General features: G+C 46.2%; 3 protein-coding genes and 1 long non-coding RNA gene across 7 annotated transcripts; 2 read left to right on the top strand and 2 right to left on the bottom strand.

The window, feature by feature from the left end:
- Positions 1 to 101: 101 nt before the first annotated feature.
- On the bottom strand, positions 102 to 5,249 carry GATC (glutamyl-tRNA amidotransferase subunit C). Of its 3 annotated transcripts, XR_010744917.1 has the most exons (5): positions 4,996 to 5,248; positions 4,547 to 4,713; positions 4,059 to 4,162; positions 3,392 to 3,688; positions 102 to 441 (listed from the first exon to the last, which is right to left on the bottom strand). XR_010744917.1 is itself a non-coding variant. In XM_066331306.1 (4 exons), the coding sequence occupies exons 1-4, from the start codon at positions 5,200 to 5,202 to the stop codon at positions 3,633 to 3,635; spliced, it is 531 nt and encodes a 176-aa protein (XP_066187403.1). In that variant the 5' UTR covers positions 5,203 to 5,249; the 3' UTR covers positions 3,231 to 3,632. The 3 variants fall into 3 exon arrangements, 2 of the variants coding, with proteins under 2 accessions (XP_066187403.1, XP_066187402.1); XM_066331306.1 differs by lacking the exon at positions 102 to 441 and having other exon boundaries at positions 3,231 to 3,688; positions 4,547 to 4,710; positions 4,996 to 5,249; XM_066331305.1 differs by lacking the exon at positions 102 to 441 and having other exon boundaries at positions 3,231 to 3,688.
- Positions 5,250 to 5,272: 23 nt separating this feature from the next.
- On the top strand, positions 5,273 to 6,782 carry TRIAP1 (TP53 regulated inhibitor of apoptosis 1). The gene is made up of 2 exons (XM_066331309.1): positions 5,273 to 5,462; positions 6,129 to 6,782. The coding sequence occupies exons 1-2, from the start codon at positions 5,316 to 5,318 to the stop codon at positions 6,210 to 6,212; spliced, it is 231 nt and encodes a 76-aa protein (XP_066187406.1). The 5' UTR covers positions 5,273 to 5,315; the 3' UTR covers positions 6,213 to 6,782.
- A 1,613-nt stretch (positions 6,783 to 8,395) lies between these two features.
- Positions 8,396 to 10,040, bottom strand: COX6A1 (cytochrome c oxidase subunit 6A1). Its single transcript, XM_066331308.1, has 3 exons — positions 9,869 to 10,040; positions 9,457 to 9,596; positions 8,396 to 8,665 (listed from the first exon to the last, which is right to left on the bottom strand). The coding sequence occupies exons 1-3, from the start codon at positions 9,972 to 9,974 to the stop codon at positions 8,585 to 8,587; spliced, it is 327 nt and encodes a 108-aa protein (XP_066187405.1). The 5' UTR covers positions 9,975 to 10,040; the 3' UTR covers positions 8,396 to 8,584.
- A 141-nt stretch (positions 10,041 to 10,181) lies between these two features.
- LOC136368864 (uncharacterized) lies at positions 10,182 to 22,230 on the top strand. 2 transcript variants are annotated; one of them, XR_010744918.1, is made up of 3 exons: positions 10,182 to 10,543; positions 17,382 to 17,501; positions 21,029 to 22,230. It is a non-coding gene; the product is annotated as an uncharacterized lncRNA (long non-coding RNA). The 2 variants fall into 2 exon arrangements; XR_010744919.1 differs by lacking the exon at positions 21,029 to 22,230 and adding an exon at positions 20,073 to 21,013.
- The last annotated feature ends 3,324 nt before the right edge of the window (positions 22,231 to 25,554 follow it).

Here is a 25,554-nt window from a genome sequence, read left to right on the forward strand (position 1 = left end):
TGGCGTCCGGCCGGGTTTTACTGCAGCGTTGTGTTGCGGCCCGGGATGCCCCGCGCCGCGTCCGTTCCCATGGCGACCGGCGGGCTGCGGGGCGGTAACGGGAGCGCAGGGCCAGGTTTGGGGATGACCACGGAGATTTGGCTGTGCAAGGAGAGCTCCCAGTCCCGACTCCCGTGTTACTGGCCTGCTGCTCCTCTGCAGGGAGGTGTAGGTTGGACACGAGGAGGAATTTCTTCACAGAAAGCGTGATTAGAGATTGGAAGGGGCTGCCCAGGGAGGGGTGATGTCACTGTCCCCGGAGGTGTTTAAGGAAAGACTGGACTGACACTGAGTTCCCTGGTCTGGTTGACATGGTGGTGTTCAGTCACCGATTGGACTCGATGATCTCAGAGGTCTTTTCTAATGTAATTCTGTGATTCTGTGCGGCATTATCAGGTGATCCTGGGTAAAAAACTGTTCCTTAAAGTATGTTCAGTGTCCAAGGCATTGTAATGTATCCACCAGTTCTGTAAAACACCTTTCCATAGTTGATAAAAAGGGCCCCAAAAGCCATTTAATTACTTGTCCCAGCCTGGATCACATAGATGCTGAGTTTAAGCAATAATCTCTGCAAAAGCCTTTGTTTCTCTTTGGAACAAACTCTTGTTGGGAATAGCCCTTTCCATAGTATGTGATATTACTGAAGAATACTGGGATTTTATCTGGGGCAGCTGTTGCAGTAATATGCCCTTCACTGAGAGTGAAGCTCACCCATGTCAAAGGAAGGAGTTCCATAGCTTGTGAATGGCACTTAATCCCTTGTCCTGAGAACCTGTCTGTTCTCAGATGTGTCTTTTCAAGTCACATCAAGTGACCTCTGATAGAAATCTCTCACCCATATTTACTGGGTATGATCAAATCAGCTGCAAACTTTGTTCCTTTAGTGAATCAAATCTACCAAAATTTTATGCCATCTTTTGCAAACCTCACTTTTTCTGTAACTCTTGCCTTTTTTTATTTGTGTTTGGTTTGGGGGTTATTTTGGTTGGTTAAGTTGGGTTGGGTTTGTTTAGGGTTTTGGTTTTTTTTGTTTAAAGGAAGCAAGATGTTTTGGTAGATCCTCAGTGCTCTGTTTTCTTAGTTTCACTCTCCCTGGGGCACTTTCTGCTTACACTCTTGTCAGCAGATAGAAAGCTGCTGTTGAGTCTTCCACAGTTGGTGATCTGTTAATAACAGGACTCTGAACCATGTCTACAGCAAACAGCACAGGATGACTTAAAAGAGGTTTTTTAATACTGGTTCATAGAACTCTCATTTCCTTGTTGAAATTGATAAAAAAAAAAAAAAAAAAAGAAAAAAAAAAAAGAAAAACACAGCTCAAGAGTCATTCACCTCACCTGAAATGTAAATATTTTGCTTATTCATACAGTGTAGTTACCTGTTCAGTGTCAGTCAGAGCAAAAGCAGTGTAACTGCAAGCAACTCTTTGCTTTTGCAAACTCTAAGGCAACCTCAGAAGAATATACTGCCCCCAGAAATACTGAAACTGCATAATGTAATACTTTTGTCTCTCTAGAATATCTCAGGAATAACTCCAGGTTTTAGCATTCCAAACAGTGATACAGGTCACAGCTTTGCTTGTGTGCTAGAAACATGAAGAAGTTTTGAGTGGTCTTTGGGCCACAGTAAGTAATTAATTTCAAGAACTGTGTTCAGTATCTGCAGCATTTGCAGTAGTTCTTTGAGTACTGGACAGTTTTGTGCTGACAGAAGGGAACCATTTAACGATCTTCATGTTTCCACTGAACTTCAAAAACACCCATGGATCTCTGAGGAGGAGGCTGTGTTTGGTAGCTGCAGGCAAATTTCTCTGCATCTATTAAGAAATGGTTTGCTGAAGGAACAATTGTGATGACGACTGCAGGAAATGTCAGTGTGGGTGAGATACACGTCATTAACGAGAAACATGAAAGCCTGAGATACATTAGAGTCCTACTTGTTAATCCAGAATATAAAAATACCTTTTCCCTCAAGACAGAGCTGCGGGGAAAGGCAGAACAAATAAACACAGGAGATAATAGCTGGGGTAGAGGAGGTGCTGAAGAAAACTGGGTAAGGGATAAGGCATCTCATGAGATTCCTCTCCCAGATGGAGCTTAGGCTGTAAGCACTTTTCATGAGGTGGTTTTCTACTCTGTGTTGCACAACGTATCACTGTATTAATAGAGATCTTTCCTGGGGCTCCTAGTTAATACCAAAACATAAAATAATCATTATTAGCAATAAAACAACTCCCGTTTTCTTTTTCTTTCCAGAAAAGTGAAGAAATCTCCACATTGAAATTTTCCCTGCAAACCTGGGATTTACATGCAATTCCAATCTAATTTTACATCTATAGGTTTATGGTGGTGGAAAAATGTCAGCAGGTCTAACTGAGATTATCTCCACGGTCTCCAGGGTATCTGGATCCATTTCCTGAGTCCTGCAGTGAATGCAGCTGAACCAGCACACGAGGAGTCTCTCTCCCTCTGTCCAAGTGCAGCCAGGGCCCAGTGGGGCTCAGCAGCACCAGAGTTAGACCCACTGAGGCACCGACATGCCCTGCCCCACAGGCAGCTCACCTGCCCTCTGGGAGCTTTTCTTTTTGGTGGTTGCAGGTCTCTGAGCCAAGGCTGTAATTCCCTTATTTGTGGTGAAGTTGCATCAAACCCCTTCATTAGGGAGATGTGTGTTTTTCACTTTAAATGCAGTCTGGGCTGCAGGGCACAAGCATCAGGCAGTCTGTTCTCTCACTGGAGTGTGTGGGAGCAACACTGAACTGGCAGTTTTAAGTTTAGCCTGTGCTGCATTGGCAGTGTGGGATCATCTTGTTCAAATTGTTGGTTTAGTTGTTGCCTTTAAATAGTTACTTGATGCTATTTTGGATTAAAAGCTCTTGCAGCCATGCAGTCCCCTCTCAAATTCCTCTTCCTTTTTCTGTGTACTGTCCCCATTCTCTCTGATGGTCAAAATGGATAGATCAAGAGGGGACTTCTCAAAGTGGGAACTACTCAATAATATGACCGTGGTATTAATCACATTGATTGATTGACACTTTGAAGTCTTTCCTTGTTATGATTTATATACACATCATAAATTACTTATGGGCTGAGCTTTTATATTTGTAAAACTTCAGCATTTGCAGGGTCTGAATCTTGACAACTCTGAGACTAAAACAATAATACAGTGTTCCAGCTTTGCAGAGGATTGGATTAGTGGTGTTAAATATAGGCTTTTTATTTCAATACACTTGAAAGAATTCAAGTGTCATAGTAATTACATGCTTTATGCATCTAAGTGAGTATATTATGGATGCTTAAACAAATAATGAAGTAATTGCACAGTTAAGAGTGGGACAAGAGTTTGCTCTCACCTCCAGACAGCAAATTCACTTTGCCAAATCAAAGCACCAAGGTCATCTGCCCTGCTGCTGTCCAGCTTCAGAGACATTGAATATTTCAGCAGCATTACTAAACTTTTACACCTTATTTCTTCTGTCTTGCAAGTGCTCTTCTTTTGACCAAAGTACGTGCCAGGGTGTTTCAGCTGTGACTGCACAAAACTTTGTTTTCCCAGATAAAATACTGGAAGGGTATTTGTGCTCTAGGCTGTCACTAAGAGCCCTGCAGAAAAGTCTCTCGTTCTTCCAGCTTTGGTAAAGGGATGTTACCTGAGAGAAAACAAAAACCAAGTTGTGTGAGACCAGCTGTAAGTTACCTATTGGGCAGGACACCCTGGCAGGGAAGTGTTTCTCCAGTTTACTCCATGTACAGGCTGCCTAAATATCCTGAGAAAGTCAGGAAAGTAAGTCCTGCCTGACTTCCTGTAAGGAATTTCTCAACATGTGCACTAACTTCAGAGTCAGGGCAGCCCCTGTACTGCTTCTGGACCCATAATTTGCACACTGTTTGGCTACAGTAATCTCTTTTAGTACTCTCTATTATTGACTAGTATTTCTGAAAGTAAATGCAGCCATGGCAGGTTATTTTCTTCAGGTTAATTCAGGAGAGATTAAGAGATTTTTGTAAGCAAGTCAATACCTGGTGGAGCTACAAAATACTCCTCTACTTTCTCTCTGGCATTTTCCAGCAGCTCTTTGGTGCAGTTGCCTTCTGTCACATCATCTTCTCTGAGATACAGACACCTGAAGGACAAAGATTACTGAGGGTCTTTAAGCTATTCTGTGAATATGAAGTAGGAAGGGTGGCTTATCTCTAAATCTTGTTTTAGTCTCTTAAATAAACACTGAGAGAAGTACTGGAAATATTTTGAAGCACCCAAGAATGCCACTGGCAGGCATTTGGGGAGCAGCGTGACAATTAAGACAGATTAAAGAACTGAGGCTCACCTTTGCTTTGCTCACACATAAAAATTACACGTGCCAATGACAACTTTCTCTCACACAAAACCACAGGAAGACATTTTGAGCCAAGGGGCCACACGCATCGTGATTCCCAGGGAAAAAGGTCACAGAAGCCAACAAGTTTGATGCACTAACAGCTAAAAGGAGGCTGCTGTGATTTACGACCTGTCCTCCAGCACTGAATCCATCGGTTCCACGCCATCGGTGTTCACTTCCTGAAGCTGCTCAGCGAACTGGATCGCTTTCTGCAGCCGCTCCACGCCCTCCGAATCCCGGAAATCCACCAGGGCCAGGTGCTCCAAGTGGTCCAGCACGTCCACCGACAATTTCTGCTGTACAAAAGCATCAATACGGACAAAATAAGTCAAAAATTAACAAGTTTAACAGCTCCACTTTCTTTTAATTAAAAACCTGTTACACATCAAACCTGGAGTTTACAAAGAATCCTAAAATCATTAAGGCTGAAAACGACCTTTAAGATCACCGAATCCAAGCCAGGCTGGTAGAGACGCGCTGATTGCTGTGACTTTCTCGGGAAATTAACTGGTGTTTTATTTTTTAGCGTGTTCCCGCTGTCCCGCCTCGCGTGGGGCGGAGCGGCTGCGGGGCGGTACCTGCGGCGGGCCCTGCGGCCGGTGCTCGCTGTACTCGCTGTACTCGCTGTACTCGCTGTTCCCGCTGTACCCGCTGTACCGGCTGTTCCCGCTGTACCCGCTGTACCGGCTGTTCCCGCTGTACCGGCTGTTCCCGCTGTTCCCGCTGTACCGGCTCTCCGGGACCCGCCCGGCGCGGAGCCACCGTACGAGTGACAGCGCGCGCATGGCGCCCCCGCCGCCTGACGTCACAGCCCCTCGCGCGTGACGCCACCCGCGCGCCGGATGTGCGTCATTGAGCGGCGCCCCCAGTTCCGTTCCGTTCCGGCGCGGCCGCCGCGATGAACAGCGTGGGCGAGGCGTGCACGGAGCTGAAGCGCGAGTACGACCAGTGCTTCAACCGCTGGTTCGCCGAGAAGTTCCTCAAGGGCGACAGCGCCGGTGACCCCTGCGGGCAGCTCTTTAAGCGCTACCAGCTCTGCGTGCAGGTGCGTGCGGCCCCGAGCGGCCTTCCCCCGCGCTGGCCCTCCCGGTACCCAGCAGCCGCCTCGGCAGGGACCCCGACACGCAGCTCTGCGTTTGTCTCGCCCTGCGTCTGTCGGTCATTACATAGAATATTTTACAGGCGTCTCCTATTTTTATTGTACGCGACTTCTTAAGGCTGCTCTGTAAAGGGTGCAGGACGTTTGTGTCAGATGGGCTGCAGGTCAGTGAGTTTTCTGTACGTCCTTCAGCAGCTCCAACGTCGAAGCTTTATTCAAACCAGCCTTTAAGCCTACTTTTTCTAGATCACCTTTTGTTGGGTTTTTTTAGATGATTTCTATTCAGGCAACAAGTGACAGGACAAGAGGTTATAGGCTTAAGCTGCACCAGGGAGGTTTAGGTTGGACATCAGGAGGAATTTTTTCACAAAAAGGGTGATCAGACGTTGGAATGGGCTGCCCAGGGAGGTGTTGTCCGTGTTTAAGGAGGGCCTGGCCATGGCCATGGTCTGGTTGCCATGGTGCTGTTGGGTCATAGGTTGGCCTCGATGATCTCAGAGGTGTTTTACAACCTGATTCCATGGTTCTGTGTTTTGCACCAAAGATAATATAGTGTAGCCCTATAAAGAAGTGCAGAGTTTAATTCTTTGGTTTCCTTTTTCTTCTTTTCAGAAAGCAATCAAGGAAAAGGACATACCCATTGAGGGCCTGGAGTTCATGGGCCCAAGTAAAGGAAAAACTGAAAACTCCTCTTGATGATGGCTGCATGGGTGGAGTCACTAATAGCAACCTTTGGACTAAGCACCATCAGCAGGTGTACCACAGATGCCACCTGGATAAGACCTTTGTTACCTGCTTTCTAGGAAGGGACAAATGTTCTCTGCTTGTGAAAAAAAACCAGCCAAAAAAAAAAAAGAAAGACTGGGTCATGTGGCAACTGCTGACTCTTTTTCAGTGAAAGTTGGTGGTGGTTCAACATGTAACAGCTTAAAAATCCATGTGAACTAACTTCCCACTGAATGTACTCTGTAATGGGGGAATGCTGGTTGGAGTGGGCTGAGATGGTTTCTTTCTGACTAATTTCTTTTTCTTATTTATATAACACTTGGAAGTGTTTAAAAAGAATATGAAGGGGTTGATGTACTTTCTATCATCTCTATGCTGCTGAATTTTGGTGAAGAAGTTAAATTTCATGTCATGCTGAATGCTGAAGGGCTTTAAGCACTGTTTTGTGTCAGCTACAGAGGTGGTTTAAAAGCACTAGTGGACCTGCAACAGCTTGGCTAAAATAAATATAACCAGGTTATATTTTGTTCAAGTAGGTAATTGTGCAGTAGAGTCTGTGATCCTCAGGAGGGAAGTGGCCTGCTCAGCAGCTGAAGACTTCTAATGCAGAGTTTACTTCCAGCCTTTTCTGAGGTACCAACACATCCTTGAACTTGAATTCTCTCTCCTTTAGCAATTACACATTTCTGTGGTTTGATCCTCACACAGGGATGGGGCAAAACTTGCCCCTTTCCTTACACCAACACAGGTGAAAGAGTAGATTATGGCCTGGGGACAAAAGATAACTTAATAGTTCTAGAATTATAGTGAGGAAAAAAGGCACCTTCACTCTCTGCTTGTAATTACTACTAATTATTCAAAAGTTTTACTTTAAAAACAAACAAACAAACTAAGAAGGTGCAGTTCTCAAGGTGCACAGTGGTGTGCCTGTCCACTGAGTCCTGTGGCCTTGGGCAAAGGATCTGCTGCAGCCTGAGGCTGTTGTTCCTGTGCCAGTCACATACCCAGGTGGGCCACACTCTTGTTCTCAGGTGCAGAGAGCTCCTCCAGTGTCAGCACAGGGGTTAAATAGAGCACTGAAAAACCAGGCTCTTGGCAAAGTGTCACTCAGGTATAAATAAAAACAGGTCAAAGGGAAGGACCTAGAAATAGCATTTTGGAGACAGTTGGTTGTTGTAGCTTTTCTTTTTTAAGGAGTAACACACAAAACCAGTTTGCTTTTCTAACATCTTCATGTAGGGCTGAATCTAATGTGACCGTGTCAGCTTTAAAACAACTGTGCCCATCAGTGCCTTGTAATTTCAACACAATCTTACTGATAAGCAGACAAAAATCACATGGAAGTGAATCTCACTTTGAGATTCTCTTGCCATCCATCAAGATGCCAAAGCAGCTGCTGTGTTCTACCTTTTGGGAAAAACCACATTATCTTAGCTGAGATAAAGCTCAGTTTCACATTGTGCAAAAAATATAGAAATTACAGTAAGAACTGGAAAATGGTTGATTTGTAGTGAGCAAAAACTTGAAGCTTGTACTGGCTTAGGCTGTTCTACTTCAAGCAGCTTCTGCATGACACAGTACACATTATACAGACATAAGCAGCAGAGCTAAAATTGTGTTTTCTTCTGCAACACCTGTGTGAGAGACTTTGTACAGACTGCAGCTTTATGGAAAGCAGAGCAGTGAGCAAGATATGTGCTGATGTACCTGAAAATTTGACACCTGAGAGCTGGAAGTGAACAGTGTGAAGGCAGAGCTTTGCTCAACATCTTTGCTGCCACTCCCTCTGCCAGAAGGGACCAAGATAAAATCACCTTCATGACTACTAATATGAATAAATATTGGAAAAGCTGATAATGGAGAATGTGCTTCAGAATATACTGAATTTTAATTATGTATCTGTTCTATCTGTTCTTCTGGCTGTGAGTTTAGAGTCATCAGTTAAACCAGACATGAAGAATATGAAATAGATTTGTGTCCTATGCCAAATGCATTCCTGTTGTTTGTGTTATCAGTCACAGGAACACGTGTTCCCACTCAGGCAGGCAAACCCCTTTGCTCCTGCACTCTGCCCTGTGGGAAACCTTAATGCTTTATGCAAACACTGAACTAAAGAATTCCTAAGGATTGAGGTAAACAAGTCAAACCCCAAATTCAGGTTCAGAGTTGTTTATTTAAAGGACCCCATCACGTGTACACACAGGGCCACAACACCACTCAGCTTCACTGCAGAAGAAACACAGAGTTTCTGAAACTATGACCCCAGAAACGATGGTTCCCACTCAACACTCTGGTTCAGGATGGGGAGAGCCAAAGTTCTGGCTGCTGTCAGGATCTTGGTTTTAATCTTCATAACCAGTTGGGAGAGCGTTAACGTGGGGGTTGTGGAACAGAGTTTTATTCCCATCACCCCACGGGAAACGCTGTTGAAAGAAAAAAGAAAATAAGCCAGCGGCAGCTCCCAAACTATCCCTACAACACCTGAAACCAAGGACAGTAAAGACTCAAACATCAGTTCTCCCAGGCAATCAGTGACAGGACAAGAGGAAACAGCCTCAGGCTGTGCCAGGGAAGGTTCAGGCTGGACATCAGGAGGAATTTCTTACCAAAAATGGTTGCTAAACATTGGGATAAACTGCCCAGGCTGCTGGGGTCACCATCCCTGGAGGTGTTTAGGTATAGACTGGATGTATTAGTGCCATGATCTGGCTGTGACAGGGTGGAGATGAGTCAAAGGTAGGACTCCATCTCAGAAGACTTCCCCAACCTGAATGATTCTATGATCACACAGCTGGACAGAATTAAGCAAGCTGGCTCCCAGGATGCAGGAAAACTCTCCCTTAGCTGAGAGCTGCAGTCTCTAGACAGCACAATCTTTGCTCTTACTTAAACACCCACTGTGCTGTACTATGAGAACCCCAATTTTGAGTATTTGGGATCTCCACTGCTACCTCTTAGATCTGTATTAGTTTAGGTACAGCAGCTCTAGGACTGAAACATTTTTCAGGAAGACATTAGGATGATCACTTTGGGGTGGGAAGGCCTGTGAATATCATGGTTACTTCATCAGAGCTGTGACAAACACTTAGTGCCTCAGAAACAGAGCTGATATCACAGCCATCTCACGTAGCAATGGAGAAAGGAAAAGACGCCGTGGCCATCCGGGGGGGAGGCTCTGCAGCCCCGGAGGAGGAAAGGAGGGCCGGTGAAGTACCTTGGTCCTGATGCGGAGGTGCGGGTAGGGCACGAACTCGGGCCGCTCGTGCTCGTGCTGCGCCTTCAGGTAGCAGTTCAGCATGCACACGGCCACGCCGGGCAGCGCCACCACGAACGTCAACATCTTCCAGGTGCGGGCTGCGCGGGGGCAGCGGGACAGCGATCAGAACAGGCCCCGCTTTCCTCAGCCCTCCTGGGCCGGCATTAACTAACGGCACTAACGAACCCCACGCTCGAGGGCGGCTCCCCTCCCGTATGCAACAGGGATCCGGGCTCACGGTTCCAGCCCCCGTGCCCCGGCGGGGGCTCACACCGAGCGCCTGCCATGCCCCGTTCCCACAGCGAAGGGCACCGGCCCTCAAGGGCAGCGCCGGCCCCGGCTCCGCCCTCGCCCCGCAGAGCCCCGTTACCTCCGCCCTCCTCGTGTGCCGCGGCCGCCGCTATGCCGCGCGCCTGCGGGGAGCGCGGGGCGGCGGCGCCGAGCAGCAGGCGGGACACCCGTCCGAGCGCCGCCATGTCCTCCTGTCCGCAGGGGGGGCCGGAACCGGGAGCGGAACCGGAACACGGCGGGCGGAACCGGCCGCGCTGACCTTGAGCGGGGCCGCCCCGCGCGCATGCGCCCTCGCGGGAGGGCGGGCAGTGACGTCAGCAGCGGCCTGAGGGGCGGCCCGGCGCCATCTTGTGCTGAGGGCGGAGCGGCCGGCCGGGGGCGGGGGGTCCGCTGGGGGCGGAGGAACAGCCTGAGGGTGACGGACGTACAGACTCGCTCGGGTTGGAGGTGACCTCGGGGAGCATCGTGTCCATCCTGTGAGCATTACCGTGTCAACCAGACCATGGCACTCAGTGCCGTGCCTAGTCTTTCCTTAAACGGCTCCAGGGACGGTGATTCCACCACCTCCCTGAGCGGGTGAAAGTCCAGTGTCTGATCCTCCCATTCCAATGTCTGATCACACTTTCTGTGGAGAAGTTACTCCTGATGTCCAACCTTAACCCCCCCTGGTGCAGCTGGAGGCCGTTTCCTCTTGTTCTGTTGCTATTGCCTGCGAGAAGAGGCCGATCCTCACCTGCCTACAAGCTCCTGTCAGGTAGAGAGTGATAAGTAGTTAAGACAGTGAAAAGTTCTGGGGCTGTGGGGTCAGGGAGAGCGCTGGGGACGTCCCAGGCATGAGGCCATCAAAGGGCCCTTCAAATGGTGCAGTTCTGTTACCACTAACGTTTTTAATTACATTAATTCCTGGGATGATTCTACTGAAATAATAACATCACTCGAATGAACAAAAGATCTCCAGAAAACAAAAATTACAAATATCAAGGTTCTCTTTTAGTTCTTTATTGGAGCCTGGTGGTGGGCTGTTTGACTTTTGGCAGAAGCTGTGTAGGTGGACAGTACATTTTTCAGCACTTAAAACCCCACGGCAAAATGAGAAGATTCCCGTGGTGCATGTAGAAACTGTAACAGTAAAAAAGCAAAGAAACTGAGCTTTTGGGAAGGACAGTGGTAGGGGCTGGTCTGAGAGGAATGACATGAAGGAATTGTGTTTTACTCCAAACAAGGTGGTTGTTGGAAGGAGGAGGTTTGTTGGTCATTTGCACACCTTGGTCCCATGGAATTGGTCACTTCTCTGTTGCCAAAACCAAGGCATGGAATGTGGCATGGCTGTGAGGAGAGGTCCTTGCTGCTGGGGAGCAGGATTCCTTTCCCCATTTTCACTTGGAGCAGGGCTTGTGTCCAGTTTACTGTGTAGCATAAAGGAATGGTAAGATGCCAGAAACTTGGAAGGCTGTTGTGAAACACACCTTGACATAAAAATATTGCTCAGTTATTTAGTTTATCTGGGCACTGTGAACTGTTAAAAGTGCTTTGGTTTCTTTGTTCTTCTCTTTTTTTTTTTTCTTTTTTTTTTTTTCTTTTTTTTTTTTTTTTTAAATGACAATTACCTCTTCCAGTACTTTGCTTTTGCATTATTTTATTTAATAAATAATTTTAAGGACAGCTTTGCTTCCATACTGAAAGAAGTTATTCCCAGGTGCTGCTGTGTGTACCTGCAGAAGTGTTCTGTCATCATGGACATGATACATTTTGTACAAAACAGCCCTCAAACCACTGGAGCTCGCCATGTGCACACACTTGCTTTGCCAAATCCACTTTGGAGGTAGATTTGCCATTCCACACCTTCATCCTTTGGATTCAGGCTTTTAGAGATGTCTAACATATCAGAGTTTTAATTTAAAAGGAATTTGCATGTGGTTTTTTTGGGGGAGAAAACAGAAGATCTGAGAATTGTTTGGTACAATATTTCAGTGATGAAGCAAAGATTAAGTTCTATATCCTGAAGCAAATTTGTAGCGGGAGCTACATAAACAAAACTACTCTTATTTGTAGCAAAAAGGAATTTAAGTAAGCCACAGACATTAATGTTTATGAATGAGAGAAAACAAAGAAGCAGTAAAACAAGCAAACATCTGTCTAGGATGAGGAAAAAATCTCTCAGAAATAAAACAGATTTGTGAACTGTGCTGCTGCTGCTTCAGCCTCAATACACAACATGCAAGTGTTCAGCAGAAGGTGAGAGCAGCAAAGGTTTGCTTCTCCTGAGCTCTCCCTGACACCTTTACTCCTCTGAGAGTCTGGAAAATGCTCCTTGGAGAAGGCAGCAGTGGCAGCTCTCAGCACAGCTGCCCCAAGTGCACCTTGTGTCACCCATGTGGCTCCAAGGGCTTGTGGAGAGCAACTGAAAATGGGGTTTGAGTCTGTCCTGAACCTGAGTGTGGCAGCAGGTTCATTACACTGAGTTACACTGGTTTTAAATGGGTCTGTCTTAGTCTTCATCCTCCCAACAGCTGTGATCAATCTCTGTATGAGGTGTATCAGGAGTCTGATTCACATCTTCAGATGTAAACCAGCAGTGACTGCTGGGGGAGACACAAAAGATTCCATAAGAATAATTTATTTTTAGCTGAAGGAAGACAGGCAGCTATCGAAAGAAACCTAGGTATTTTTAAGAGTATTGTGAATAATGTTTTGATGTAGTTGTATGAAATGTGTTTAACTCTACAATATGTGATGGTTATTATCCCTGTGACGATTGCAGCCCTCCTGACAAGTGTGTGGGAAATGAGGGAACAGCCAGCTCTGGCTCTGCAGCTCTGTCTGAATTACTAACCCATGCCATGGGCACCTCCTCTTGTACTCACTGCTGTGCCTTGCAGAAAGGGTTTCAGGTGGGTTTTCCCCCAGCTGACCTATCTGAGGGCCTAGAGCTTGATTCAGAAAATACCTTTTCACCTCTAAAAATCCAGACCTAAATCCAGCATTTTGAGGAACTTTCACAGGTACATTTTAACAAAGGATCCAGCATCCCGGGAACTTTCTGAGTGCAGAAATGCTGCAGTTAGCTCTGAAAAGGGAGGGGAAAGGAAATATAAATATATATGTATGTCTGTAAAGTGGTAGCAGGCAGTCACTGAGAGAAAGTGACTGTTTCAGGCTGATGGGACAGGCCACAACTCCTGTAACCTCACTTGGCTGCCCAGTGCCAGGCTCCTGCTGGGCGTGCAGCAGGGACAGGTGACACTTTGGACCATTTGGCTGTTCTGTTCAGCACGATCTGAACGATCGCAGCGAGCTGGCAGACCCGGAGCTCAGGAGAGCTGATGCACTGCAGTGAAAAGGAATGTTTGCAGTGCAAAAGCAAGCTCGGGGTTACACGGACCGTGCACAGAAATGCCTGCGGGAGCAGGAACCTTTGGCTTTCAGGTAACGGCCCTACATTTAGTGAGTTTTGAGAAGCTGCATTCCGCTCTGATCCTGAATCAAAGGCACTTGGCAAAGACTCTCTTTCACCTTCCTTTGTGTTCCTGCTGGCAGCTGCAGCGGCGGGAGGCAGAGCGAGGGCAGGACAGCAGCGTGAGGCCCGATGAGCTCGGGGCAATGCCGGCGCGGCCCGCCTGGTGGCAAACTGCTTTCACGGGAACTGCCTCTCCGTTCACAGCTCTGGGAACAACAAACGCCTTCTCTGGGACTGCGGGCTGTAATCTCATCCCCGTGCATTTTTTCGCGTTTTCAGGGCCCTGCTCATCTCTCTCGAATAGCAATATTGCCTCCATCAGATACTGTCTTAACAAACGCGGAGTTCGTGCTGCAGAGATAGCGTCTGTGTCTCAAACTTCACAGAGTTTCTGGGGGCAAAAGTTTTCTTCATCTTCTCCCTGTAGTCCTGGAGCGGCAGAAATCAATATTCTGACATCTGTAAATCCTTTGTTCCCCTTTTCACCAGGGCTTTATCAGCTTTGGGAGGGAGGGATGGGGGAAGAGGGCGGTGAGAGCGCCATTGTCCCTTCTCTCGGGAATGATCTGGAACTACTATGCAAATCTTCATTTGAAGACCCTGGGAACTGGGGGAGGGCTTTAGCTGCGAGCTCAGTGGGAGGGGAGCTTTGAATCCCTGCTCACACACTCCTGCCTAGTGCAAGGAGCTGGGAAGAGTCTTTTGAACGAGCAGAAGAGACATTTTGTGCTTTGTGCGCTCCTGTGAGGCTTTGCACTCTTTATGTCTCCTGTTTTGTGCCTTTTTTTCTGCCTACTTCTTCTAAATGTTCGTATAAGAATTGGGGGGGGGGGGGGGGGGGGGGAGAGACCCAGGAGCTGCGATCAGTGATGAAGTCAGAAGGGTGCAGGGCGCAGCACCTCCTGCCCCTCTCACACCCTGGAGTCTCCCCCAAGCAGTGGAGCAGCTGCAGTGGTTTTAACACAGCTACGTCCCGATTGCTGGCACTAGCACATGGCACAGACACAGATTCAGTAAAGCAAATGATTCAGCTGGTCGGGAGTAGTGGATTAGAATAATCTGCAGTTCTGAAATTATCACGTTATAGCCAGATCTTAAGAGGCCACCTCTTCCCGAGACAGAGACCCACAGAGCAGAACCTGCTTTGTGAGACGCTGTGATCTGTCCTGGCTTGGCTCCGAGCTCCCTGTCACCTGTTTTGTATTAGGGCAGGGTCACACGAACTGCCAAGTTTCCTGGAAGTTATGTAGGGTCCTCCATAGGCCTCATGGAAGGGGAGATATCCTGGCCTGACTTTGTAGCCACATGGATGGACAGGACAGTGGGGGAGGGACAGTTCAGATGCGTCTCTAGGCATTTTTGGGTTTATAACTACTGTGAAGGTATAGTCCTTTGAATTTCCTGACCTTCATTTTCAGGTCATCTGTCTCGCTGTTTATTTTTCAAACTTTGAAGGGTTTAATGTTCCAGAAAACTTAAATTTACTTTTGAACAATGGCAGCCCTGGAAAATGCAACACTCCTCACTCTCTCCCGGACAGCCGAGGAGATGTGACCGTTTAAAAATCTCATCTTCTGTCCAAACCGTAGGAACAGAAGTTCAGGCCCTGAGGCCTGATTCTGTGTCACCTCCCACGTTAAAGCCGAAGCAGTGTAAATCACTGGTGTTTGTCCTGCAAGTACTTTGCTGCTTTCTGCAGGGAAAGTGCATCACCAGCTTGGCCTCACGTGCACAATTGGGTCTGAATCTGCTCTGGTTTTCCATGTGTAACTCTAGAATGACTCAGCTGACTGCGGTGAACCCCTGGAATTGTGCTGGCTGGAAACCAGCCTGGACGTGCCCTCTGGCTCCTGTAAGTGCCCCCAGCACCTGTGCACGCTCCTGCGTCCCTGCAGATGCTTCTCTGAGTGCGCGGGTTTGCATGAGGGCTGGTGTGTGAATGCATACTCTTCTCACCCACGCCTCACATACGCATGCAAACACACATCCTCGAGTGCACACAGCCTTTCCCTTTCTCTCATACACGTTTGTGCACATACACAGACCTTTTTGAAAGCTCCTGTTTTCAGAAAGGTTTTATTTATAGGTCCTGCCTAGTTGTGAATGTGAAAGAGAGAAAGCCCCTCAGAGGGTTCCTTTCATGTGTAAATCAGCCTAGGCTGAGAGCATTGGGGTCACTGAGAGGAGGATTTCACTCTTAATTACTCAGAGAGAAAGCAGGCAGGGGACTTTCTCAAACTAATAGGGTTGTTCTCTGCTGGGGAAATCAGCTTGAGACGCCCAAATTTCTCTTGCATCAGACTTCGGGCTCTGATTCACAGGCCTCTTCTGCCAGTAGCAAGAGCTGTCTGTGTGGCACTCGGAACAAACAGTTCAGCTTCCAAAACAGCTTACTTATTAAAGATGGTTATGCTCACTCTAGTAACTGGGTGTTCTTTGGAGGCCAGCAGAAGAGCTGACCTATCTTGCTTGGTTTTTATGCTACTTTTATTGACAAACATATTAGTCTGTGATGCATATATCTGTGACTCCATCTGAGGACCTCGGTATTCTTTCAGACCTGAAAACTCACACTTCTCTGCCAAGTGGAAAAATGCTGTCCAGAGATTAGTCCAGTGAGCGGGACTCTGAATTTGAACTTGAAACCAGCCCTGAATTCCCAGTTCAGCCACCGAATGCCTTTGTATCTTTAGCTGTGGAATGGAGTAATCTCTCTGGAATGGGGCTGTTAAGCACAAAAGTCAATCTGTATTGTGATACTCCTGGTAATAAGGCTGTGAATGCCAAGGTAAATGGGCGAGTCTGAAGAGATGTGTCTTTTTCCTGGGATGCAATACAAGCACAGGGATTCCTCTGCTGAAGTAGCATTGTCACCTTTCCTCTCTGGTCCAAAAGCTGAGTCTGGAAATCTACTGCAGAAGCGAGAACTCCCAGTGACAAGTCACTGAGTTGTCTACAGGGACTTCAGAGCCTGCTCGAGCCACCACACACTAACAGAAGGTGTAGCTGTCAGTAGTTGCAGGGAAGAAATCTGTGTTGTCAAGTGCATACCCATACAAGCAGGAGAGTGTGCATTTACGTGTTTTAACTTCACTTGACAAAATTTACACCTTCTCATCTGTATCTCCTCCCCCTTTTCATATATGGCCTCTGCTTTTCTGAACAGGAAATAAATGCATTGAGGGCTGAACATTCCCAGCCCATGCACAAATACTCTCCTGGGAGCCTTGATTCAGGAGTCTTGGAGGTGTCTTAGTTCAGCTTGCCTGGGAAGGTGGAGGGGTTTGTCTGGGAGCCCCTGTTTCAGGATGCTGGCTCATAGTGGGGGGAGCCACTGGCAGATGAGGTCAGCAGTCTGAAGTATCAACAGAGGTCAGAGAGAAATGAATGGGTCATTTCTTTTGCCAATGAAGAGCTGCAGCTTGGAGCAGCCTTAGCAGAGCCCAGCATGTGGGTCCAGGCTGTTCTTCTTATGAGCTGAAGGAAATGGAGCCCAAAAAGACTTCCCTGGTAAAGTTCTGTCGCAGCCTTTGTCATCTTTCTATCCCGCAGCATGCACTGGGTGTAGAATGTGGATTGGGGGTTATCCTGGCTACCAGCACACTCAAGAGGATAAAGGTTTTATGGCTGCATAGAAAAACTTGGCCTGCAGGGTATCCTTATTGCCATAAGGAGGAGGAAAATCTTGGTTTAAGATGTAGAACACATGTATATTTCTGCTTTAGTGCTCCTTTCTACCCAGTCTACACTAAAATGACTAAATCTGAGGTCTGCTTTAAAATAATGCTCATAACTGACTAATGGTTTAAAAAGCCTGGATTCTAGTCTTCATTCTGGTGGTGAATTCTCAGTTACTCTGCAAAGCCCTATGAGTGCCTATGCCTCACTTTTTCTTTCTGAAAAACACTGAAGAAAAAGTAGTGTTTTCTCTTTTTCTGTAACATCTTGAGGATTTGGGGTACAGAATGCTTTATATGTACAAAATACCGCTGTTAGCACTCTCTGTCAGTGAAATCTCTTTTAGTCTACTTTTATGCAACGTTACTTTCTCTGAATTGTTGATTTAGAAATAATTTTGATGTTGTATAAACAATGTCAGTTCTCTCTTGCCATTTGCTGTTTTGCTTCTTTGCAGACCACCGGGGAACTCCTTTAGCTGTGACATTGTAATGGGAGGTGGAGACACCTCGAGGAGAAGGTCGAGACAGACAACAGCAATTACAGTCAATAACGTCCTGACTTGCCTCGATTACAGGTTTGTGTGTGATCTGTGCATGTCATCTCTCCTATGTGCAGGTATTTGCAATGAGGCAGGACGTGAAAATAACTGTCTCCTTTGTAGGAGCTCCAGGAGCAGCTTCCTGTTATTATCGTTGTCTTTTCACAACCTCAGAATAGGGCAAGGTAAAGGTTTTAAGGGAAGGCAGCTAAGGTTGGAGTAAATGTACTCAGGGTTTTCCCTCACTGCTGTGATGTTACAGCCATGACAAGCAGATAGAAGTTAGAACAGTCTTGGGACTGCCAGAACTTACACTAAAGGGAAATATGAACTTATGTTTAAATTTTACTTCTCAACCTCTGCTGCCTGTGAAGGGTTGTTTTTTATGGCTTTCATCTTTATTTTCCTTTAGAAACCTCAGGAGAACTGTACACCCTTCAAATCTGTGTTGATGTGTTTTAAATTCATGATATGGAACACATCCACTCTCAGTAGGTTGCAGAAGGGGGCCATAAAATCATAACACATCTTTGGAGGAGTAAGCTTGTTCTTTATTTCCTAGGAGAGAGGTTTACACCACTTTGTACAGGAAGAGCTGCAGGACAAGGTGAATGTTCCTGAGGACTCAGAGATGGTTTCACGTTTGGGGTAAGGCTGAGGTTGGTTATGGAGCCTGTGTCCAGGCAGTAATTTGACAGCAGATATGGGCACACAGTAGTGCAGACTCTGAAAATCGCAGGAGCCTGCTGAGTTATTGTGAGCTGGAGGAGCTTTTCTGTTTGTGGGCACATGGCTCTGCCTGCCTCACATTGTGCAGACATAACTGAGACATAAAGGAGGCTGGCAAATTGCAGAACACTGATGGAAGGGGGGACAGGGGGCTGAAGAAGAAAAGTTAAGAGTTTGTAGACAAAGGGCTCAAGCCTAGTTATGAATTCCTAGCAGGTACTTGGTCTTTAAATGAAAATGTTTGTCAAGCAACATACTAATTCATTGTGGGAATTGGATAGATATCTACAAAGGTATTTTAGTTCGTGGTGTGATTACAGGAGATTTAATAGAGAAAGCAGTTTTACTTTCCCCCAAAGTATGGATTTGTTCATGTATCAAAACTATATAGGGCAGGCAGTATAGATGACAGCCCACAAAGTGAGACAGAGATGATACATATAATGTTTACAGATTTGGACTGATTGTGAATAAGGCACCTAATGTGATTTCCTTCTGGCAATGTCTGACCATACCATCAGCAGCATTGGTGAATTATCCAGGGCCTTGCATCAGCTACACTTTGCTACACCTGGCTGCTGATCTGTGTCCCCTGTCCCACAGAGCCACTCCTTTTTTGCCTGGGTCATGCACCCGGCATTTCCCTTCTGAGCAGCACCTTTCTGGCCCCCTCCCTATGTCCTGTCACTGCCCTGGGGCCTCAGTCCTGGTGCAGTGCCTTGGCTGTGCTCAGGCTGCACATCTCTGCTGTGCCCATCACCAAACTGCTGGGACAGATGCATTCCACAGAGCACAGCCAGCAGCTCTGTCTGGGCTGTGTGTAACCCCTTTTGGTGCCTGTTGGGAATGTAACAGGCTCTGCACAGCAGCTTGCTAGGCAGTCTCACTACCACACCTCCAGCTGATGCACAGGCTTGTAGTATTTTTAGATTGGACCCTCATTTCAAGTTTGTTTTTGTTTATTTGTTTTGGTTTTTAAACTTTCAAGAGGTTTTTCTGAACCATTCCTATGCTGGAGCCTTGTGAGTTAGCTAGTGAGGACTCAAAAGTTTTTGGTAGATGTGTGCACAAAGTAGCTACAGGGTTGGTCATTCCTGTAAATCATCGGACTCTTCATAAATTTAATTCTGGGCTTTTCCTTAAAAGCCCTCTCCCAAACTGGACACAAGACAATGGACACCAGCAGGCACAGCTCCTAGTGACTAGGATATTGTCACATATCCAAAAGCCTGGTGGGAGGAGCAGACATTAGGTCTGAATTCATCCTGGCAGGGAGATTTGGCTGAGAGAGAAGAAAAAGAAGGTCAAAGGCAGCTCCAAGGAAACGGCTTTGGTTTAAAATGTTTCATTAGAGTTTTCACACTGGAAATATAAAGTACAAGAATACAATTACTTGGCAGAGATGCCACATTTAGTAACAGTCCTGCATACTTCCAGTGCTCTATATGAAAGGAGACACCATATATCCCTGGCCACCTCACCAAAATTATGGGTTCCTCTTCATAAATGTGGCTTTTTTCAAAAATATTTTACATAATTTGGAAGGTTTTAAAATCAATATTGATAAAATACGTTCTTTTTCAGTAGGCCATTGCTCTCTACTGTATCCACATAAACTCTGCAGGGCAGACTGGTTTTATCTGAGCAGTGTCTCAGTGTCAGTGCAGCTGGGAACACTTTTAGGATGCTCACCTCATTTATTTTCCCTTCCCCTCTCTGTCTTTGATTTTTCCTGGTGTAACTCAATAAGATAATCACAGACACCCTTTTCCAGAGGGTTAGTCTTTCCTTATTGATTCAGCAAGTTCCCTTTTTGAAGACTGTTGTTATCTGCCACCTGGGTTTTGTGGCCTCAGGAAGTTTCACCTCTCCACGCAGGCAGGGCTGGGAGCTCGGACCGATGCAGACAGGACTTCCCAGTGCAGTGCCATGGCAGATATCACCTGTGAGGAGGTAGGAAATGGGGCACCATTTGTCTTGTCAGTGTTCTTCTTTTGGGATACAGTTAAACCAAAGAGCTGAGCAACTGAAATGTCACAGAGCAATGTATGGTATGGGTGGCTTTTTTTATGGGAAGCCAGGGTTAGTTTACATTTGCATTTTTTCTGCTTTAAGTTATAAAATAAAAACGTGGGAAGGCTTTGTCTTTATATCTCAGTGGCAGTTTTCTTTATTTTGGCCAAGAAAGGTTTCCCAACAGACTGGCAAAACATGAGCGCACATACAGTGACCTGCAAAGGAAATTCTTTACCAGATCCTGAAACAGCTGAAGTACAGATTGTCAGCCTTGCACACTGCTAACCTCTATGGCTCATTTGTACCTAGGTTCCTTTGTCAGCATTTGGAATAGTTTTTATGTTCTCCCCTGGCTGTGCAAGGCAGTGTGTTGACAGGGTCCAGAGCGCACCAGCTGATTCTGCAACCTCCTACCCCTGTCCTACAGGTTTGGCTGCCTGTGTTTGAGGCCTGTCATGATACAGTGGAATGTAATCTGGGATCAGAGTGCTATGAGAAGAGCTGTCTGCCAAAGAGCTGGGAGAAGGCAGCTGAGGCCTCCCCAGTTCCGTTGGGAGCCATGGCACAGAGCTGCCCTTGTCCTCAGTCCTCTTTTGGGGTGGGCTGTAAAGGTGTTTGTGCCTGACTGTGGAGCTGGCTGTGGCTGATCCTGACTTGACTTCCTGGCACATCCCTGTGTGCTCACTGATCTCCTGGCTATATATGGTCACTGTCACCAGACCTGCTCTCTCCTCTTGCTCGGTCACTGTGTCTGTGTGCCCCTTTACCCGAGGTCCCTGCTGTCCTCACTGCCAGCCCTGCTCACCTTTGCTCCTCAGGCTCCTCAAGCTCCTCTGCAGCTGCTGCTCTGCCCAGCTGCTGGCGTGGACCGCAGCACTCCGTGTGCTGAGACTCCTGGAGGGGGTGGGCAGTGACATGGGAGACATTATTGCTACGACAATAAGGAAGATGTGGCATTGGCTTTGCCTCCCTTCGTCTGCCTGGAAAGCCAAAGCGAAACTGGGGTCGACGGGCGCGAGCCCCGATGCCGGGAGAGCAGCCGGCAGGAGGAGCTCGCTGGACACGTCGCTGGATCATTCCCAGGCAGTCCCAGACGCGCGTTTCAAGGGCATCGCTGTAGATCTGCCTTCTTGGGACTTTCTCGCACACAAACCACCAGCAGCAAAAGACAGAGGAAACTTCGTGGTATTGCAACCGAGCAGCCCCAGAGATTTATTTTAAACAATTTTTTTAAACTTTTCTCAGCTTGTTTCTCCCACTATGATGCTTTTATCTGTCATTATTTTGGGTACTTATGGTATTCAGGAAGGTACTGAGGATGCCTTTTAGTCCCTAGAAGTGGCCAAGTGCTTTATTTTCCAAGAAAGCTAGTGTAAGATTTCTTGGACAGCATCCTAACCACGGAGTAAGGAGTTCCAAAACAATGTTTGTCTTAGCATAGGAAGATATCCTCCTGGAGTCCTCATGACCTCTGAGGGGACCTGCAAGCAAAAAAGCTCTGAAATGTATCAGTACCACTCTGATTATTGGCTTGACAAAGTTATTCAAACAGTTCTGTCTCCTTGTATACAGTTCACCTTTGTCTTCTGTGAGAGGAGAGCACAGAGGACAGTAGCAGCTCTTTTGCACAACACAGTGCTCTCATTAGTTAGGTGCAAAAGTGTCACTCTGCTTCTTAGGGCCAGTCCTGCAGCCCTAAATTTCACAACTCACATGGTTGTGCCTCTGCACCACCTTTAAAAATAATTAAGTTGTTTTATTTTACTGGTGAATTCTTTACTTTTCTAAGTCTGTCCCTCATTTAGCTACTAAATGGGAACTGGGTGCTTTCTGGTCCTGAATGTTACTGTAATAATTATTTTGATTCTGAATGTGCCAGAAACTATTCTAATGCATATCAGTGTAAATTAAGTCAATAGAGATTCTTCAAATTTATCCTGGTGTTCAAGAGAATGGAATTCATGCACTTCAATTTACAGCTTATTAAGTGATCAGAATTAATGAACTTTCAATGACCTTTTCTGTTCTTGTTTACACGTTTTCTTCCTATTCACTCACAATGTACATGATTTAGAGAAAGCAGAGGGTTGAAAAGGCAGCGTGTGGGTCAGATATGTCCCATGGAGCACCAGCATTGTGCTTGAGGATTTAATCATATTTTCAAAGCTGCAGTGTAGAAATGGCACCTCTGTTGATGCTCAGAAACCCAGCTTGATTTTTAGAACCATCTCTGCATTCTGAAAGCTAGAAAAACGTTTGTACTGAGGAGCAAGGAAGTGTTCTTCAGAGTCACTGGAGTTTAATAGATGCTGAACAGTCCTCCTTTGTTTTTGTTGTTTTGTTTTGGTTTGTTTTGGTTTGGTTTGGTTTGGTTTGGTTTGGTTTGGTTGGTTGGTTTGGGTTGGGTTGGGTTGGGTTGGGTTTTTTTGGGAGTTATTTTCAGTGTGGTATATTCCAGGCTGGAGGCTGGGAATGAAACAAACCATCAGATCCATTTTTCCTTTTATTCTGAGATTTGGAAATCACTTGGGATGTCGCCAAGAAAACCTCACATAAACCCTCTTTTTCCCAAGACCAACTGAATGTTACTCCACCGTGATTCAGCTCAATGTTTGAATGATGAAAGTTTCCCTTTGATTTTCATTGTCTGAGGCTAAACTTGTGAGGCTCTGTGCTCATCTGGTCATTATTTCTCTCTGACTTCATGGTATAGGATGACTTCTAAATGCTTCATCTGATCAACTACAAAAATTTCAGCGACTTTCTATTACTACTGTGAGAGAGAGCACCACTAATTTGTGGAAATACTAGGAAATCAAAAAGAGGGAATTGTGAAGCAGCAGTGATTCAGATACCACTGCACTTGAAGGTGTGAAGCTATTGGGTGATAACTCTCGCATACCAATACCTTTATCTCGTCTCTGTCTATTGCTCTAGAAAAGTTATGTGAGCACACAGAAAGATCTCTCACCAGATAAATACAGGGCTTGTACTCAACCTCTGCAGAATTGGAGGAGAATCGAGATCCGAAGTTAGAAGGAAAAAGAAACTCTGATGGGGGGGAGTTAAGGGTGCCCTGCTAGAGCAGTAGTGCAAGCATGCACAGGAGCCCTGGCAGTGACATTTAGAAAACCCATTTACTCAGGGAATGGAGGTAGATGGGGCATTAAAATGCTATTGTGAGAGAGAATAAGGGATTCCTGAAGAGGAAAATGCTGCGATCACAGCAACACATACACAGCCTGCTTGAGGGCATACACGTGCCCCAGACATTGCCAGGGGAGCTGAGAAGCTTGGGAAGGTGGCATATGAGGCATTTGTGCAGGGGGACTGTGAGGCTTATGGAACAAATCCCTGCATGGGAGAGCAAAATCTTCAAAGGAATGGCTGTGGATAGTGAACTGCCCACACGAAATGAGAGGTAGAGGGCAGGCAGCCACCTCACCTGAGCTACTCTGCGATGGCAGAGTGAGGGGGCCGTGGCAGCGGATGGGAAAGGAGGTTTCAAGCCATGTGGGTTATTTCTGGCCGTGGGTGACTTTCTGAAAACCAGAGAAACTGGTTAGTAACTCAAGCAGGCCAGAGTGGAGTCCAGGGCTGGACAGAGCTCCCAGGAGAGCCACACACGTCACTCACCCTGAACGTGGTCCCTGCAGAGAGCTGGAAGTGCCGCCTGGCTGCTCCCCTCTGTGCTGGTGCAGAGGTGGTACATCTCAGGGGCTCCCTGTGCCTCAAGGTACCATGCAGACACAGGTAGTCCCTGGAAGCTGATGTATTCCTAGTTCTTTTTACCTCTTTTGGCTTGTGTACTTGCATACCAATGTTAAGAGATGAGAGAGACCCTCAAAGGCAAGCGTAGAGAAGTGACAGTGATGGGGGTACTCACTGAGGATTTGTAAAAACAGGGGGAGGAGACCCTCGTTGCATCCAAGGAAAGCAGAGCATGCTGGATTCACAGGACTCAGCTTTAAGTACAACTGACATAAAATTCCAGGTGAAAAACAAATTGTCTTAATACGAGTTTCAAGTACTGCTCTTTTTTTTCTGAATTTGTTAGTTTTTTTCTTCTTTCCTTAGTGCTGAGTATTCTAGCCCTCAAGACAATAACTTAACAACAGTGCTAGTATTTCCAAGTCCTGTTTCTTTAAAAAGTTCATAAAACTTGTCACAGTACTCTAGTAAAGCTCTTTCTGCTGTGCTATCTAATCCAAAGTAGTTTGTATCAGATTTATGTTCTGGCAGCTCTGTGATAAACTTGGACTCGACCACACTGCAAACACAAAAGATTACTTAGACTTGTTGTTATTGAATTTGAAGGACTCTTTTGTTTCACGGATCCACACCCTCATACCAACTCTGTGGTCCCCAATGGCTCTGTACCTTATACATTTACAAATTTAAGCAGACTGGAATGAAGACATTTCCACCAGTGACAATTTATTATTTTGGTAGATTTAGCCTGTTCTTTTTGTTAAAGTTGTGCGTGTAAAAGAGCACAGTAGAAGATGTAAAGTATTGGAGAATTCAGTGAGGTCTGGTATTTTGACCAAAGGGTATTTTGACCTGCTCTCACTCAAGTCTCCTTAAACCTGATGTCTCAATTCATAAGGCTGCCCTGAAGCTTTGGATCAACCTGGTAAAGTTCCTAGAGAAAAACAGTTATGCAGAAAATTATCAGACTCCTGATTCCCCTGGTGTGAGGCCTTGCAAACTTGAGCCTGAAAACATAAAAGACTGAAACTGATGTCAGTCACACCCTCAACACAAAGATTATAGGTGTAACCAGAGGAGGAATTCATCACAAAATCTCTCTGATCTGAAGTCAAGCAGAGCTCTGGAAACAGCTGCCAAATACCCAAGGCCAGAGACCTCTCCTCCCAGGGCTGGTTCATCACCTGTGGTATCCAGTGCTCAAAAGCTTGTTGTAGCCCAGATTTGTGGATAATAAGGGGCTTACTGACATCCTTTGCAAAAATTTGAATGTTTTATCTGTAGGTTGTGCTTGGTGGTTTTTTCCGGTTTGTTTTTGGTTTGTTGGTTTTCTTAAACGTTAAAATGAGTCAACATTTGACGGAAGAAATAGTAATTTTTTTTACTATGACTACAGGAGAAAAAGATATTTACCATCTTCCCACTTCCAAGTGAGAAGTTCACCTTGTAACAGCAGGTGTACCTTGGGGTTGCAACTAACAGTGATTAGCATCTCTAATAGTACAATGGTCTGTACTGTCTGACTGCCCCTGGAGCGAAAAATCAGTTCAATCATTTATAATTCATCTTTAAATTACTTGTCTTGAATAGGCCATGTATTACTGATGTACAGCCATGCAATCTGGTGTCTGTG

Source organism: Sylvia atricapilla, chromosome 17 (genome assembly GCF_009819655.1).
Source record: "Sylvia atricapilla isolate bSylAtr1 chromosome 17, bSylAtr1.pri, whole genome shotgun sequence".
Lineage (NCBI taxonomy): Eukaryota > Metazoa > Chordata > Aves > Passeriformes > Sylviidae > Sylvia > Sylvia atricapilla.